The sequence below is a fragment of the Suricata suricatta genome, chromosome 8, assembly GCF_006229205.1.
Source record: "Suricata suricatta isolate VVHF042 chromosome 8, meerkat_22Aug2017_6uvM2_HiC, whole genome shotgun sequence".
Taxonomy (NCBI): Eukaryota; Metazoa; Chordata; class Mammalia; order Carnivora; family Herpestidae; genus Suricata; species Suricata suricatta.
This window is the reverse complement of record NC_043707.1, coordinates 66,202,012-66,221,524: the sequence shown is the minus strand read 5'-3', so window position 1 is coordinate 66,221,524 and position 19,513 is coordinate 66,202,012. Positions and strand designations below refer to the sequence as shown.

The 19,513-nt window shown below is 36.2% G+C and overlaps 1 protein-coding gene across 2 annotated transcripts in view; it reads right to left on the bottom strand.

Moving 5' to 3' along the window:
* Positions 1–19,513, bottom strand: part of GLMN (glomulin, FKBP associated protein) — a 33,728-nt gene that overhangs the window by 7,796 nt on the left and 6,419 nt on the right. For both annotated transcript variants that reach the window (XM_029946791.1, XM_029946792.1), the window contains exons 4-14: positions 18,990–19,106; positions 17,533–17,641; positions 16,123–16,369; positions 14,768–14,870; positions 7,534–7,721; positions 5,018–5,071; positions 3,627–3,657; positions 3,449–3,538; positions 2,113–2,154; positions 1,363–1,436; positions 79–163 (exon numbers count right to left, since the gene is read on the bottom strand). In XM_029946791.1, the coding sequence (XP_029802651.1) occupies positions 79–163; positions 1,363–1,436; positions 2,113–2,154; positions 3,449–3,538; positions 3,627–3,657; positions 5,018–5,071; positions 7,534–7,721; positions 14,768–14,870; positions 16,123–16,369; positions 17,533–17,641; positions 18,990–19,106 (1,140 nt within the window). The remainder of the gene's footprint in view (positions 1–78; positions 164–1,362; positions 1,437–2,112; positions 2,155–3,448; positions 3,539–3,626; positions 3,658–5,017; positions 5,072–7,533; positions 7,722–14,767; positions 14,871–16,122; positions 16,370–17,532; positions 17,642–18,989; positions 19,107–19,513) is intronic.

Sequence of the window (19,513 nt, the reverse complement as noted above, 5' to 3'; positions counted from 1 at the left end):
CAGGGAAAATTAGTGGTTTCCACAAATGAATATCTATCTCACAAAGTAAAAAAGACAACACCTGAGCTATGCTCTTACCTTTAATGACACATCAATTTGATTTTTGATATTTTGAATAATGAAAGCCTCCACACCTGAATGATTACTTGTATTCAGTAAGCACCTTGAAAGCAAAATTACAGTACATTTGAATTTATTCTGGACTGCATTATACTTAAATGATGATGAAAATTTTACAAATTCAAATAGGCCATGTGTTATTTCTAAAAATACAAAAATCTGTGAAGACAAGTAGCACAGTGATCAACCAATTACCAAGCCATTTGTAGTTATTGCACTAACTGGCAATTTCTATTTTCAATAAATCTTTCCAACAAGAAATTTCTATTAAATCAAATGTGAATCTTTTGTGAATATGGCTGCAGTGATTTGACACAGCAAAAATGGGCACTAATATAATAGCCTAAAAACTCTCAAAATTAGTCCCTGTAAAGGTAGACTATTAGACTAACTTGATTGCTAAAATAAGGAAATGCAGTATGACTAGCTTAAGAAGAAAGGGGGATTTCTTGGTAGGGATTGAGGTAGATCGCAACAGGAAAACTGGTATAAGACCTAAGCATCAAATTAAAATTTCATAAACCTCATCTAAATCTTTATTAGAAGAGGTAAAGATGGGATTAAGAATGCTAGTATTAGCCAATTCCAAAAGAAGACTTATTGGCATTTTGACATTGCCCAAATCTGTATTTAACTCATTTTTATTACCAGGTGTGGCAACAAATTAAGGTCTGCAGGCCAAATCCAACCTATTGCCTGTTTTGTGTTATTGGAACATATTCACCTTCACTACACAGGCAAAGTTTAATAGGTACAAAAGAGACTGAGTGATACATAAAGCCTGTATTTGCTATTTAGTCCTTTACAGAAAGTCGGATGCTCTTTAACTCAAGAGAGTTTGCAGAATCTTTGCCTTTTGAAATAGCACTGTTAGTAATCTCCAGTTTTACCTTAAAAGTGAATAGCCTATCAAAGTTATAACTCCAGAGCAATTAATTTCAACAGTGAATAATAGAGATTACGGACATGTAAGGTTCCATCAGGAGCCTTATCAATCTCTATTGCGAGTCTATTTTAATTTTAGAGTACTTCAGTTAGTTGAGCTGAAATACTATTATTATATAATCTGAGTCCATAATATTTAACTAACCCTTCTCTACCCACAGGGACAGGAGAATTTATTATAATATGACTTCTAAATACAGTCAATTACATGTAAAACATACTGGAATACTACAGCCTGGAATAATTAAATTCGATTTTTAATCAACTACACACTTGACAACCATTCTTGATACATACCTAAATAACGTATATTTGCCTTGTGAATCCAACTTGTTAATATACAGCTGAAGCATTGCTAAACTCTTTTTCCTCTAAAATAAAACAAGTAATTTTGTTACATAAACTGAATGAAGATTACAGTTGACTTTTCAACACCAGGAATTTGAAATGTGCAGTTCCACTTATAGATTTTTTTTCCTGATCGTTAAAAAAACATTTTCCTGTCTCTAACTTAGTTTATTGATTGCATACAGTCTATACTGTAACATATAAGCTATATGTTAATCAACTGTTTATGTTATCAGTAAAGTTTCTGGTCAATAGAAGGTATTAGCAGTTAAGTTTTTATGGAGTCAGAAGTTATACCTGGCTTTCTGACTAACACATGGGGATGGCACCCCTAATCCTTGCATTGTTCAAGAGTCAGCTGTAAATTATTCAAGAAATTCCTCCTTGCAAATGGGCACCTGGGTGGCTCAGTCACCTGAGCATCTGACTTGATTTCAGCTCAGGTCATGATCCCCAGGGTTGTGGGACTGAGCTTGGAGCCTGCGTAAGATTCATTCTCTCTCTTGCTCTCACTCTCTCCTTGCTCCAGTGCACACGCACTCATGCTCGCTCTCTCTCACTCACACTCGCTCGCTCTCGCTCACTCTCTCTCTCTCTCTCTCTGTCTCTCTGTCTCTCTGTCTCTCTGTCTCTCTCTCTCTCGCTAAAAAAAATCCTCATTGTAACTCATTATTATTTGTTCCCAAAACATTTACATACCAATGTCTCAATGGGGCAAAGCGTCATTACTTTGACTAAGCCCTAGAAATAAAAATAAAACAAACAAAACCAGCATTCAGATGATTATAGATAATACTGACAATAAACAACTATATTATCAATGATGGATACTAAAATTTCAGAGAAGATAAGGTAGGAAATTTAAAAATTAAGTAAATTTTTTCCCGAGTCTTTCATTCCACTGTTACATCTGAGGAAGCAACGTACAATCCATTTTGTAAGTAACATTGATGTTACAAAGCTTAAATTTAGAAGTGTGTCAAAAAATGAAATCAGACATGCAAAATATAATCCATTCATTAAAAACAGTATTATTAATATAATAATAGCCATGCTTTTCTATTTATATAGTGGAAAAACAGGTTTCTTTGTCAGCATCTAAAGATCCATCTGGCTATGATAACAAATAGTACTAATAAGCAAAATAAATCATAGGAGGGAAAAACAAAATATCTTTCTAGTAATGAGTCAATACACGCCTTGATGGAGTCCTTAGAACTTGAGTTATGAAAAAAGTAAGGGAGCTTCATTTGTAAGGCTCCTACAGAAAGAAAGTGTTAAAGAAGAAAATTATGTTTTTCCACTAGATGCTACACTATCAACTATGGTAGCCACTAGCCACACATAGCTATTTAGATTTAAATTAATTTAAATTAAATAAAATTTAAAATTCAGTTCCTTAACTCTAGCTACATTTGAAGTGTTTGATATGCTACTGGCATTAATACTGTATCGTAGCTAGAACACTTCCACCATCACAGCAAGTTTTATTAGACACATGGCACTAGAATTTTTAAAAGATAAGAAGTAGGAGAGGAGTCTGAAAAGACATTTACTTTGGGGATGTGTCGAGGATAAAGATGTGGTATATATACACAATGGAGTACTACATGGCAATGAGAAAGAATGAAATCTGGCCATTTGTAGCAAAGTGGATGGACCTTGAGGGTGTCATGCTGAGTGAAATAAGTCAGGCGGAGAAGGACAGATACCATATGTTTGCACTCATAGATGTAACAGAAGAAACCTAACAGAGGACCATAGGGAGGGGAAGGGAGAAAGAGAGCTGGGGAGAGAGGGACACAAATCATGAGAGACTATTGAATACTGAGACCTGAACAGAGGGCTGAACGGGGAGGGAGAGGGGGGAAGGCAGTGATGGTCATGGAGGGGGGGCACTTGTGGGGAGAAGCACTGGGTGTTATATGGAAACCAATTTGACAATAAACTATTATTTAAAAAAAAGACAGTTATATTTACCTAATTTCAGAATTGGAAGGCGCTATTTCAAAATCAGAATACACATTTAACTGACCTGAGGTACAGTAAGAAAGCTCTTGATTTCTAAGTACTGGTGAAGTAGACTGTTATCTTCTATTCTCAATAAACCATTCTCCAATAGATCCTACAGAGAGATATATATAGCAAAGTCAACAGCTGTATTTGTGGACAGTGATTGTGTATAAATTACAACAGGCACAAGCAAATCTTACCACTCCTTTGGAGAAAATGGACTCTTCTGTTCTGGAAGAGAATATTAAAGTTTATCAACCTGACTTTCTGAACTGTTTTAGAATGATTCTTCATTTTAGGAAAAATAAAGCAAAAATTGAAATTTAAAGACTTTCAAAATATATATCATTAAGGAAAAAATCTACTGAAGAACTTAGTCAAAATTCTTAATCCAGGTTTGATCAGTCTTTTGTCTTGGCTACTGACATCCAAACTGACCCAAATCCGCACATTCAGGGCTTATTTCCTATTATAACAAATCAATAGATCTTCAATAGTAAGTGCTAAGAAATTAATTATACATAATATGATTCTGTGTATTCCAGATGATTAATCTGTAAAATCTTTTCAATTCTTTTTATACAATAAAATTAATGAAATGCTTCCCATTTGTGATAGTCTTTAAAGGTATATAATCTTTGTTAATTATTTAAGGCCCAGGTTTTTATTTTAACCATGCAAGGAGTTAAAAGTGTTGTTTTTGTTTAATGACTAAATAGTTTGGAAATCTTAAAAATACAGAACTTAAGATTTAAATCAATACATATGTATTGCATGAATATAATAGAGACTAAAAAGGAATGTAAAATCATTAAACATACAAAATACAGTAAGTTTACAGAGTTAAAAACTGCTTGTGCCAGGAGACCCTTGGAAATTCCTGCCTTGTAGGCCGAGGCTTTGGACATTTGCCATGTTACAAATCTTCCTTCACCTGGGAAGAGATGGGATTGATAAACTGTCACTAATGTTCCTATAGGATACTACTGAAAGGTCCTGATTGATCGCAAGAGATAATTTAAACATGTTACAAGAAAAGAACACAAAGCATATAGTTTTGCAAAATTCTTAAATATCTGTCTAGAAAAAACATACATATTTATTACTTTGTAATTTTTGTCAAAGAGAAAGACCTACATTCTTAATGCCTCAAGAGAAGTTGTTGAATATAATCACTGTTAATAATCTAAGATATAAAAAGGTGGGGTCAAGACACCTCCTTCCTTTCAATGCAGTTCACGTTGTATCCATGAAGCAAAAACATGGATGAATTTCTTTTATTTACCATCTCGCTTAGATGGAGGAGGCTGGAGTGGGACAAAGAGGTTTTTAACTTACCAACTTTTGAAATAAGGAAAGAAACCTCAGAAGCAGATGACTGGAAATTCGCTAAGAAGCTAATATTTTAATATTTAAAAGAGATTTCTGTTGTAAAACCTCTTTGACTCATTTTTGTTTCATATTTACATCACTGTTTTATAAATAACCAATTAACTAGGGTCTGGCAAAGAGAAGGTAGTCTCCCCCACTCTTAACAAGAGCTACTTTAACAGGACTATTTAACTCTGAGATGCCATCTAAATAATCTTACCTTCGCAAAAAGACTTCAATATGCCCCATATTAAATTGCAATAGGTATGATGGGCTAAAACAGACAACATATGTATATATTACACACACATTTTTAGAAATTTTATATACATCAATACTGTTATAGGTTGAATTGTGCCCCCCCTCAAAAAAGAAATGTTGGAATACTAACCTCCAGAACTTCAGCATAGGACTTTATCTGGAGATAGAGCTTTTTTTTTTTCTTTTTAATTGGGATGGGCAGGGGGAGAACTGGAACCCCCCCCCCCCGACCTGTGAGCCCAAATCCAGTACCACAGGTGTTCTTATAATAAAGGGAAATGTAGACAGAGACATACACAGAGGAAATGCCACATGAATATAAAGCCAGATTGAAGTGATGCGTCTGCAAGTCAAGGAACATTAAGGATTGCCAACAAACCACCAGCACCCAGGGGAGAGGCATGAACAGATTCTCCCTCACAGCCCTCTCAAGGAACCAAGCCTGCCCATATCCTGACTTGGATTTCTATCCTACAGAACTAGGAGAAAAGAAATTTGTTATTTTAAAGCTATCCAGTTTGTGGCATTTTATTATGACAGCCTTAGCAAACTAATATACATGCCTAAGTCATTTTTATATGATTAAGAGTATAGGCTCGAGGGATGTCTGAACGGCTAAGTCGGTTAAACATGTGACTCTTGATTTTGGCTCAAGTCAGTCATGATCTCCCAGTGGTGAGGAGATCAAGCTCCACATCAGCTCCACAATGGGGATGGAGCCTGTGTAAGATTTTCTCTCCCTCTCCCTCTGCCCCTCCCCTGGGGCTCATTCTCTCACTCTCTCTCTCAAAAAAAAGTATAGGCTCTAGGGGAAGACAAAACTGTTTGAATCCACCTATGCCACTAATTAGTTGCATGATATTAAGTGATATCTTAACTTGTCTAAGCCTGTTATTTTCATTTGTAAAATGAGAATGCTCTATTTCATAGTATTATAAAGATTAGATAATGCATATTAAGCTATCAGCAGAAAGTTAAATACATGGTGAACACGCTAGTGGTAGCCACTATTGCAGTATTTACATAGAAATGTATCCCCAGGCATATTCATATGTAAATATATAAATGTACACAAAGAAATACATCTATGGTCTGTAAGACAAATACATAATCATTATTATGGATATTAAGGTCCAAAATAATTTTGATAAACTTTATGGGAAAAGAAGGACATGGTCAAAATAATTACAACAGGAAGATTCAACTGAAATTGGGTGATGAATGAACGCTTTCCTTGTAAAGTGACATTTAAGGTTAAAGATGGTTGTTTGAAGCACATACAAAGGCCCTGTAGTAGAAAGGTTCATGACACATTTGAATAAGAAACCAAAAATGGTCTATGTTATTGGAACATAGTAAATAAGAGAAAAGGTGGTAGAAGGTGAATCAGGGCAATCAATTAGGGATCAGATAATGTATAAGTTGTCTATGTAAAGATTTTTAGACTTTAGAACAATAAAAAACCACCAAAGGGTTTACATTAAGGGACTACTCTTTTTTTTTTTTTTTTAAATGTTTATTTACTTTTGAGAGAGCATGAGCAGGGGAGGGGCAGAGAGAAGAGCGAGACACAGAATCCAAAGCAAGCTCCAGGCTCTGAGCTGTCAGCACAGGGCCGGATGAGGGTCTTGAACCCATGAACCATGAGATTATGACCTGAGGTGAATTCAGACATTCAACTGACTGAGCCACCCAGGCGCCCCAAGGGACAACTCTTAAAGCTTTACTGTGTTGAAAATTAGTTGGATTAAAAGGGATTGAGGCTGGATATATAAGTAACCACTCAGCACTACAAAGGTAATCCAGTTAAAAGATGATAGCATTTTAGACACCCACCCCTTCCATGGGTAAATGAGCAGTTCCCTTCTTACAGTGCAGGGTGATCCCCAAAGCTTCAAAACCAAGCCCTGTTTCACACTCTTAAAAAAAAATTTATGTAAGTAATCTGTACACCCAACATGGAACTCTTGAACTCATAACCCCAAGATCAAGAGTCAAATTCTCTTCCAACTGAGCCAGCCAGGAGCCCCCAGTTTCACAATTTGACTCTTATTCCCATCATTATGTCAGTATCAATCCTCATCCCCCCACCACCTTTTCACTATTTGAGTACTCTAATAATAGACTATATGATTAATAGAAATAGCTTTTGTTTAGAGGCACCTGGATAGATCACTCAGCTAAGCATCTGATGTTTGATTTTAGTTCAGGTCATAATCTCACTGTCCATGGGATCAAGCCCTGTGTTAGGCTCTGTGCTGACAGTGTGGAGCCTGCTTGGGATTCTCTCTCTTCCCCATCTATCTCAGCCCCTCCACCACTCATACTCTCTCAAAATAAATATTTAAAAAATAGCTTTTGCTTATATTTCATTTAAAATGTATTAGTACATTAATAAACTTATGCTGGAAATTAGATAAGTGAGTTCGATACACCTTTTAGAATTACATGAATAAATCAAATACTAACTCCTACCTTAATACCATTGGAAGCTGATCGATACTGATGCCCTGTACAAATACTAAATAGGCCAGAGAAGCCATAGAGTCTGCTAACTGTTTGTCTTCTTCTTCCTCAAACTCAAGATAATCCCATGTCTTCTTTCTCCTTCCATGATTAAAAATCATTTTGGGGAAAGGATATCCAATTGCTGATAAAAAACCCTGTTGAAATGGATAAAAGAGTAAGGTATAGCAAACAGACTCTAGTATGCTCTTCTCACCCTCTGCCATATTCATATCCTGTATAATCCTCACCCCTTGAGTGGGGGTGACACCTGTTGGACTGGCTTCTAACTAACAAAATATGGCAAAATATCACCCCATGATTAGGTTTTGTTATGACAAAATGTGAGAGGATTTTTGCACATGTATCTAAGGTTCCAAACTAGTTGATATGGGGTCAATTAGAAAGGTGACTATCTTGGGTGGGTCTGACTTAAGCAGGTAGAAGCTTTTACAAAAGGGTCCATCCAGTCTGGGGCACCTGGATGGCTCAATCAGTTAAATGTCTAACTCTTGGTTTCAGCTCAGGTTATGGTCTCCCGGCTTTGTGGGTTCCAGCTCTGCATCAGGCTCTGCACTGGCAATGAGGAGCCTGCGTGGGATTCTCTTTCTCTTTTCTCTCTGTGTCCCCTCTCCCCCACCAACTTGCACTGTCTCTGTATCTCTCAAAATAAATAAACTTTATAAAAAAAATTTTTTTAATTAAAAAAACTAAAAAGGGTCCAGTCCCTCCTTGAGAGTCAGAAACTCACCCCTGGAGGCATTAAAGAACTAAGCTGCCATGTTATGAGAGGGTTTATGGAGAGGGCTGTCTGTAGGAACAGCCTCTAGGAAATGAAAGCTGTTCCTGACCAAATAGCCAACAAGAAAATGGGGACCCCAATCTATAGATTCAAGGAGATAAATTTGCCAACAACCTGGGGGGACTGAGTAGGAAGATAAAAAAGTTCTGGAGACAGATGGTGGTGATGGTGGCATGACAATGTGAATATATTTAATGCCACTGAACTGCACCCTTAAAAATGGTTTTTAAAATAGTAAATTTTATGTATACTTTATCACAATTTTTTTTAAGTGTTTGAGGTATTTGAAAGCAATCTAAAAATTTGAAACATACAGATACCATGAAATGATAGTAAACTAACTACTTAGATTACTTTAAAAACCACTCCACCCCAGTGACCACTTTGAGGCTTCAGAAACTAGTTATTATTTCTGATCATAAGGGTTCTGTATCATAAGAGAAAGAGAAGCATGAGTGGACAGGACTACAGTTGTATCTTTTTTTTTCTTTAAGGAGGGAAGAAGAGAAAAAAAAAGACCCTCAGGAAACATAAAGCCATTCCTATGGCCTCTTATATTATTTTTAACTATAGTATACTAGAAAGCATCTGACCTTCAGAATCCAATGGAATTGATTTGAATTCTGGCTTTACCACCTATTAGGGATCAGATATTGGACAGCTTACCTAACTTCTCTAAAGGCTTCAGTTTCTTTATCTAGAAAATTATACAATACATATGTCAAATATCTATTGAGAAGATCTACAAAAAAAAGTATGAGGAGAGCCTGGGTGGCTCAGTCAGTTAAGCATCCATCTGTCGATTTCATCTCAGGTCATGATCTCTCGGTTCATGAGATCAAGCCCTATGCTGGGCTCCATGCTGGGCATGCTTGGGATTCTTTCTCTCTTCTTCTGCCCCTCCCCTGTGCAAGCTTGTATGCTCTCCCTTTCAAAAAGCATAAGAAAGTTAGTCATAACAAACTACAGAAATCAAAAGGGAAAGTCAAGAACAGCTAAATCAGAATAAATACTGACCCTCCACATATTCTCTCATTTATTTAGTAAATACTTGAGTGTCAGGCACTGGGCCTGACATTGTGGGGAATTATAAAGTCAAATAAGACTTTTCCAGCCTTCAAGGAAGTAAAATCTGCTGATCCCAGATGGCTCCATTAGTCATTTCAGAACACAAAAAAGAACCAGGGGAAATCATCCGCAGTCACAGGGACTGCTATTCAGCTACCAGATGCTAAATATATACTGCTGTACTGATTTTCAAAGCCATGCATTCTTGTTATAGCTGTAAGAAAAAAGTTTACTGTACTTGGATTCCAAATGTCCTCTTAACCGTGAAGCTCCATTTCTTCATTCAACCAATGTTAGATGTATTTTTTTCCCAGAGTAAGGGTAGCCTTTTAAAAAACCATTATATATAACCAGAGTCTACAGTGCTGCTTTGGGATTATCTGGAGACCCACCTGTGTGGCCTTCACTATCTACCCACACAGCGGCAGTCTTGCTCAGACGCAGAACATACGTGCTACTCTACAATTTCTCATGGCAGCCTTGGCCCTTTTTTAAGGCATGTTTCCATGTGGAAACCCTGGGGACATTCAAGCAGTTCTCTATCAAATAACTTCTGCCAGGGCACCTGTGTGGCTCTGTCAGTCAAGTGTCTCTTAATTTCAGTTCGGGTCATGATCTCATGGTTCCTGGGTTTGAGATCTGCATTAGGTACCATGCTGACAGCACAGAGTCTACTTGGGATTCTTGCTCTCCTTTTTCTGCACCTCCCCAGCTCATGCTCTCTCTCCCCCAAAATAAATAAACTTTAAAAACAAAACAAAAAAACTTCTGCCAAAGGTGGAATCACTCAGGCCATCGCTCTCAAGCATTACCACTTACCTGAAATTCTCTAGCATAGGACTGAAGGCACCTTCTCACTTCATCTCCTACCCTCAATTTACCTCCGCCTGATTGCTTTGTGCTTCCTCACTTCTGTACTGCTCTTTCCACTAAGATCTTAAACCGTCTTCCGTATACCCTCAACCTCTTCATAGAATACTTGCTCTATCTTACTGTTCTAACTAAACCTGACTGATTTCTGGTGGAGGCTGCTCATCCTCTCACACCTCTTACACAGCACAGCCAGGGAGGCAAAAGTGGGGAAGGGTGATATAAGTAGAGGCTGGGTATTATTTCGGTTCTTTCTGTACTCTCAAGCAAAAAGCACATTTTCCTTTGAGGCAGATGCCATACTGCCCTTTTATTTTTCTTATCTCTGACATATGCTGACTTCCTGGTCATTTCCCCACATTCACTGAAGACTTTGGTACCTGATCACAATCTTCTCTATCCAACTCCTGCTACAATGTGGGAAAGTTCAATGTTCACATAGGTAACTCCTCTAACAGGCCAGCCTCATGGTTCTTGATTTCTAAACTCCAGTGACCTTAACTTCTAATCCATTTCAGCACATAACCCCACCTTGAACCTCTGTCAGCATTTGGCGCTATTACATATTAAATACCTAAACTCCAGTATTTCATTTTCTAACCATAACTTCTTATCCTGTGTCTTACCAACCTGCTTTTGTACCTCTAGCCTCTCTTCTCTAGTTCTGTGATCCTTTCATCTAACCTATGTATCTGTCCCCTTCCTAACTCCCCTTCTTTCCCTGTCCAACCAAACATTTTTGGTCATTTGAACTACTTACACCCTTTATTTCCTTTAAGTCTATCTACCCAATAAAATGCTAGCTTTGGAAAAACAACTACAATCCACCTTCTCTACTTCCACACCCAGTTAACGGACTACTGTTGGAGAAAAATCCTATACAAATACAGACTGTTATCACCATCATAGCTGAGTGCTCAGACTACTGACTGATGCTTTCATAGTCTACCATCTCTCTTTTCTTTCCCTTCAGTATTCCAAATCTTTGCCAGTTCCTTGAAGCCCCCATTTCTACCTCCTCGTTCTTAAGAGATCTCCACCTAGAAATCTGAGGACAAGTGGGTCTGATTCCCTTCAAGCGTGATACTCCATTCCTGCTATAAATTTCCCTGCCTACATACCCATTCTAACCTCCTCCAGGTGTCCTTGATCCTGTGCCCAGCTGTGTGCTCTCGAGCCGCACTATTTCAGTTACCCCACTACACTTCTTTCCCCCTCTAATGGGTTCCTATCCCTTTAAATCTATAAATATATATGCTCAACCTCCCTATCTCCCTTATTACCTTCCTACCCCAAGCCCATGTCTACTGTTTCTTCTTTCTTACCCATCCTCTTTTGAAGAACACCTTATACTAGATGTTCCCTTTTTTCATGTACTCCTTTATCTACTCCACTGCTTTTTGTCTTCAACACTCCAATTCAACTGTTCTTGTGAAGATTATCAATGCCATCTTCCTAAATCCAATGGATACTTTACCACTGTTACTTTATAGGCTCTCTCTGCTGCATTAAACACTACCAATCACTTCTTTCTTCCTGAAACTCTACTACCCATTTCTGTAATACTTGTATGACCTCTGTGACCCTTCTTTTTCGGTCTCTTTGGAGGACTATCTTAAGTGTTGGTACTATGTAGGGTTCAGTCCTAAACCTTTTCTTTTCTCACACTGACCTACCTCTTTAGGTGATCTCATCAAAGTTTGATCATTATTCAAAATTTGTTCTTTAAAAACCTGCTCTCTGGGAATTGTCATATATTAAGAAATTACTGCTAATCTTGTTAGATGTCATAATGGATTGTGGTTGCTTTTGTAGAAGTCCTTACTAATTAGAGAAGCATACTGAAAAGACTTATGGATGAAATTATAGGTCTAGGACTTGCTATAAAATACCACAGTAGGGAAAACAAAGGAGGATAGATAAAACAAGACTGGCAAAATGTCAAAAGTTGTTAAAGCCCGGTAATGGTTACATGAGGGGTACATTATATTGTTCTTTCCATTTTTCTGAATGTTTTTAAATTACTTTAATAAAAAAATTTTTTAAAGCACAAAATACCTTGTTCTTTGCTCTGTATTCCATCAGTTACTGGCACTTTTATCTCCCCAGTTACCTATGCACAAAACTTTATCCGTGAATCAACATTTTAACTATATTTCTAAATCTAATGACTAAATTTTGTCGATTTTACCTACTATGAAGTTTTTTATTTTGCCCTCTCCTCTACATCTCTATCATTTCCATAATTAGGATCCCATGATTTCTCAAACTCCCAAAACACACCTAAGAGATCTCCCTATTTTCAATCTTTTCCTATTAAATTCAACCTCTACTGAAGTGATGAATCTAAAACAATAACATCATTCCCAGGCTTAAAATCCTGTAACAGTTACCAACTTTCATAGCTATTTTCTCAAAATAGGGTACATATATATGGTAGTTTTTATACTGTATCCATAGATTATACTGTACTCTAATATTGCCAACAATGAAGAGGCCCCAGTCTCTTATGTACTCCTGGGAAAATCTCTCCCTTTCCCTCTCCGTCACTCTTAACCTATTCCCTACCATCTTGACCCTCAGCATTAATTCCATTGACTATGTAACCCAATTTATGTCATCTCTTATCCTCAGAATCTAGTTCCCCTAAATTTCTGACATCTCTTTGAAACCCTTCTCCTTCCTCTTCTCAGATTTCAGATATCCTTCAAGTATGGCCTGTAGAACTTACAGTTATCAGCAAACTTCGTTCTTCTGGAAATGGTCTCTTACCTCATTTGCTATAAAAGAAACCTGACTCCTCTGACAACAACTACTTTCTCTGCAAACCTCTCACAGGGTTGTTATTTTTTTCACCCATATCCAGTATACCAAGCCTGGAAGTAAAACACGTGTTCTCCTTGCTGCTTCTACACCATTTCCCCCTTCCTCTCTAAAACCCCTAGCTTTGAAACTTATTTCATATGACTATGTTACATCTACCACAATTGGGTTTCTGACATTATTCTTACCATAATTCTGGGTAATATAATGTACAACCAAAAATCTTCTAATACCGTGGAATCTCTGGTACTTCACTTTGACTAGTCCAATGATTTCAGCCTCGACCTTCTCTTCAGAATACTCACTCCATAGTCATACCCCAGACATTAATTAATAACTAACTTTCCCACAGTGTAATTTCAAGCAGCCTGTTCTTTAACCTCCTATCTTTTCACATCATTCTCTTTAGTAACGTAGCTCTCACAAGCTGTCAGTCACACCAGGACTCACAACCCAGTGATCCCACCATCTATTCACTGTCTCTGACATTTAGTATGTGCTAACTTCCCTCCTTACTCAGCTTAAATTCTCCTGTGCATCACAGTCACTTCCCTGCATACATGCTCAATGCCGTTGCCTCTCTCTTGCTTTGTAGAACTCACACAGTTCTCAAAACCCTGACCTATTTAAATCCTATGTTGCACCTACCATCATACAGCTGAACATGCCTGAAGAAAACACACAACCACAGTGGCTGCTCTAAACTGAAATTCATGACTATCTCAAGTACATATTTCCCACATTTCACATTAGTTTCTTAATACAGAATCTCAGCACACTTAAAAATACTTGATACATTAAGCCAAATTACTTTTCAGGTAAAATTTACTCATTTCTGGAGTTATTTTGAAAATATTTATCATGATGCTTAAAAATGAGACTATCCTTTGGCACAGAAATTACACTTCCTGGGGTGCCTAGGTGGCTCAGCCGGTTAAGCGTCTGGCTTCGGCTCAGGTCATGATCTCATGGTTCGTGGATTTGAGCCCCACATCGGGCTCTATGCTGACGGCTAGCTCAGAGCCTGGAGCCTGCTTCTGATTCTGTATCTCCCTCTCTCTCTGACCCTCCTCTGCTCGCTCTGTCTCTCAAAAATAAATAAAAAAACATTTAAAAAAATTAAAAAAAAGAAATTCCACTTCCAGGAATTTAAGAAAACAAAAAAATATACAAAGATTTGGTTAAAAGGATACTTCTCACAGACTTAACAGTTAACAAAAGAAAACTGGAATTGTTCTATAATAATGGAAAACTGGAGAAAATCTAAATGTTGAGCTACATGGCCCAGATTAAGCATAGTATGCAAGGTCCATACCGTGGACAATGTAAAGATAATGGAAAAATATTCATAATATGCTAAGAGAAACAAAGTACCTTACAAAAAGGTATGTATGATAGAATCTTTTAGAAAATTATTTAAACTTATATATATTTATAACTATAAAAGCAAAGTCTAGAAGGTATTAATTTCATTACCCAAATAATATTGTTGATGTTTATTTTCTGTGTTCTCCAAAAAATACATATTGACTAATTAATAACATATCAACTTACATGCCCATGTGCAATACATGAGAATATAGCCAGACAAGATCTTAAATTATAGCAGATTTTATGGCAGATTAAATTAGCTGTACTTACTATTATTTCAGATGCAAAACATCTTAAAGGATCATCTTCAGCTTCTTTAGACTGCTCAAAGAATTGAGCTGTCAGCAAAGGGCATTTCAAGCTTTTGAAACAACTACGGTATAAGAAATGGGTTACTGTGAATACAGCATTTCCTAAGTATAAAATACCTAGTTCTATAAACATATCCAAGTTTATTTCACATGAAAAATAACATAAGCACCAATAACTCAATGGCTTATAAAACTGGTGATATAAGATCCTTCTTACTGGTATTGGGGAAAGCATGAAAACACCTTGCTAGATTCAATGTGGTAAGATTGACGTACGTGTCTGGATTGTATCAATGATTACTGAATGTTTGTTTGAGGATCAGTGCTATTCCATAATGTACTTTTCATCAGTTCAAGGAAAAAATCAGGACAATGTAATTTTTTTCATAAAGCTATATTTGTTTTATTTAGAAAACCAAACTTTATTCTATGATTAAGCCTTCCCTATTTCTTTAGTTTCAAGATCTTTACTTTCATGAAAAAATAGTAAAATATTTTTAATGTCCTAACCTGAAAAAAAATAGAAAGCTAACACTTTTAGTTTCCAAAATTTAAAAGATAAAATTACTGGTCCATGTAATTAAATAATCTCATCCAACACTGTCCACAGAAATACAATACAAGCCCCATATATGACTCAAAATTTTTTAGTAGTCACATTAATAAAGAAACAAGGAAATTTTAATAATTTATCTTATTAACCCAATATATCTGAAATACTACTATCTGAATATGTTAATATAAAGTTATTGACGTATTTTGACATTTTTAAAAACAAGTCTTCAAAATCTGGGGAACATTTTATACTTGGAGCACATCTTAATTTGGACTAGCCATATGTCAAGTGCTTGAAAGCCATACTGAACAGTGTATGTTTAATCTATGCTGCCTCTGGACTGAATGCTACTGGGTACTGTTACCATTTTTGTGGTCAAGTTGGATGTTTAACTGTCTGGTACTGCTTCTGTTGCTTTCAAACGGAGAGTAAAAATACAATTCTCCCACAGAAAGACCAGATTCTATGAGCTACACGTATGTGTTTCCCCCACTTTTATTATTCACTTACAATGATGAATAAACCAAGTCAAAGAAGAATATCAAGTAAATTAAGCAAATGGATTTTGGTTTTTAATTTTTAAAAATGAAGAACATGGCATTTAATGAGGCATGGACCACTGAACCCCATAATCTTCTAAAATCCAAAATCTGAAACTAGACTTCTATGTCCATGGCAAAAAAATAAAACCCAGAAACATAACTGAGCTATCAATTACTTAATTCCATTGTGAAATGTTACCAAAAAAATATACTTACAATTTTAGTAATTCATCCTTTAACTTTTCATTTTCACTTTCCACTGAGTTTTCTTTATCATTAATGACTTCTTCCACAAAAGGCTTAGTGAATTCTATTAAGGCCTTGCAACAATGACAAAGGCCATAGTCATCTGTTTGTATTTGTTCTTTTGAGTATGGAACAGGGAGGAGAGATAGCTGACTCCAAATAGTGGACAGTGCTAATCCAACTGAATATGCCTTGTTGTTATGAAGTTTCTGAATCACTAAAACAGAGACCAAGGTGTGACTTGAGGTAGCTCCATTAGGTATGCTAAACATGGGACAAGTCCAGTAAACACAGAATCATAACACACATTAAAAAAAAAAATTTTAACGATGAATCACTGGGTTCTTCTCCTGAAACCAACACTACACTGTATCTTAACCAACTTGAATTTAAATAATAAAAAATAAAAATAAAAAATACTGTAACAACTCTGAAATCAAGGTAACATAGCTTAATTGGTAGTTTTTTCCCTTCTCAGTCGTGTATGAAATATTAGAGCATCTTACAATCACGGCACCTTACAATAGATGCCATGAAATCTTGTCTAAGTATGTTTCTAACCATCCATGGTTAAGACAGAAACACTTCATCTCATATTTTTTGGTTGTTATAAGTATTGAATAAGAGAAAGAAATATATTCGTAAAATATAAAACACTAAAAATGAGAAGTAGTATTATGAGATTTTCCTTTCTAGGAGACTTTGAATATTTCAAGTGGTACACAGCTGCTTTATTCTCATTTACAATGGATTTACTCTAACCTCTGACTCTGAGTCCTTCTAGCAGATTCTGAGTTATATGTAAGTCATAAAATGAAAAAATCTGCTCATGGATACTGTCTGCTCTGGATGCTAAGGTCCACTGCTTAACAATAATGTTACTGTACTCAACCATGAACACTTTTCTTCCTTCACTTGTTTCATGCAGCAGCACCTTTGCTATTCCCAACCTCAACTTCCCAATACAGGGGATGAGTAATGCCCTGAACGATACTGTTTTTAACCAAGATACACTACCTCACACAATGCTAACAGAATGAGTACTGCAGACACCACAGAGACAATCCTTTAAATATGTTTACAGGGAAATTTCTATATGTAAGTTGCAGATGAGATGATTAGGCAAAAAGCTATAGATTACAACACAGTCCCTGAAAATAGTGTGACATTCAAAAAAATCTATTCTGGGTACCCATCTGCACTGTATTGTCATTTTCCTATAGGCCATAGGATTCAAACGGGCACTGTTATTGCTAGTTTAAGCAGAGTACTCAATAATTAGTCATAAATTTTACTTTGGTATAGTATTGACATTTTAGAGTAATATCAAGAACTTAACACACAAAACAAGAAACACTTAGATATCAAAATACTCATTACCTGTTTGTATTGGCTGAAGTAAAAGAAGAATAATCTGAGATATCTGTTTTCCATAGGGCTCTTCAACCAGTTCAAGCAAACCCAACAATAATTCCTTTGGATTACATAACTATAAAAATATTCACAATTGAACCTGTTTAATACAAGTTGTATTTAAAGCCACATGATTACTAGTTTTAAAAGGCAGCATATCCTAAGAAAATATAATTATGTTTGCTTAATGGTAAAACACCTCATATAACTGTTAAAAAAATACACTAGCAAAACATAGAACCTGATTGTCAAATCCCTATGAAACTAAAAAGAAGCAAGAATGAGTCTCTCAATAGACAATTATATTTTGGAGACTTAAATTCCTGACTAAAGGAAAAATTAGAAAAACAGGGAGAATGAGGAACTTGATTTACCAGATCTGAGGTTTCTTTTGAGCCTTGCTGGTCTACTCTGAAGGCTACCTAAGTAGTTCCTCAGGCTTCCAGCAGGTGGGCCTTCTGATCGCACACTGCCAGGGTATTTCTGAGTACAGTCTCTTCTGTCCTTCCTGAACAGATGAAACTTTGCATTGTCTTTTGTCTAGGCATAATCACCTCCCTTGCCTTTTTTTTTTTTAAGTCCTCATAGTTAATAACTACATCTAGATGCTGTTTCCCCTTTCCAAGTACTATATATATTTTTTATTTGTACTAATCTCTAAGTATATTCTTAAAATGTCTTTTTCCTTAGATTTTACCTTTCTTTACCATCATTTACTTTTAACTCTAGTAACCTTTTCCCAAGAGTCTCTAAGGTTGTTGGTCACAACTAATCTACATCCTATTGCCATGTCCACTGTGATCATTTACATTCTAGGTTTTTTTATATTCTTTTAGAGAACATACCACAGAAAAAAGAGCATTGACATTTGCTAGTTGCAATGTTACTAAAAGAACAGTGTGGCCATGAATTGCCTCTCTAAACACTGTATTCCATCTATACAATAAACTACTTATTGAAAAAAGAGTTTTTAAAATTTAATGTTTATTTATTATTGAGAGGGAGAGAGACCAAGACAGAGTGTGAGTAGGAGGGGCAGAGAGAGAAGACGATACAGAATCTGAAGCAGGTCAGCACAGAGCCTGAGGCAGGGCTTGAACTCACAAACCGTGAGATTATGACCTGAACCAAAGTCAGAACTTAACCAACTGAGCCACCCAGGTGCCCCAAAATAGAATTTTTAAGTATCTTCTCTGAGATTCTGAATCATGGGTCTGAGATGAGGTTAGATAATTCTACCCAGAAATTTCGAAAAATGGAAAGGACTTGCTCATCTAATCAAAAAGATTGGACCTTTTCTCCAAATGGTCCTATATATTCAAGAACTAAAAGCTTTGTCACCCAAAACAAGCATTAAACATTAAAGGGAATTACAAAACACTGCTGGCTATTATGACAAAGAGAATCTAATTTTGTTAACTTACCTTTACCAATAAATCAAGCATCAGAAAATAATATTTTCTTTTCTCATCTTCCTTATTCCACAAAAGACATCGAACTACAGGACCAACAAGATTCCAGCCCATATTCTTGATGATGATCTGTAAAAATATTTTCAGAGTAAAGCAAATACTGCCATCTATAGGACTCTTACACTGAGCTTTCTTATCTTGAAGGAGCTTGGAATTTCCTCTGAAAGAGCTAAGATAAGGCAAACGAAGTATATAGCATCTTATCAGGGACTTCTTAGGGTTGGCTGCTAACAAATAAAACATTTTTTAAAAGTTTTTAATACTTTCATTGAGAAAATGTGAATGGACATTTACTTTAAATCAGGCGAGTTCATGACTGAAATAGTTCTATTTCCAACAAGAGAGTTAATTTATTTAATATGAGCAAATACTTAATTTCCATGGAGAATTTTGCTCTCCTGATTCATAAAGAAATCCACCCAACGATCATAAACTTTTTAAAGTTCCTTGGAAAATCTGCAAATATGTTATAATTA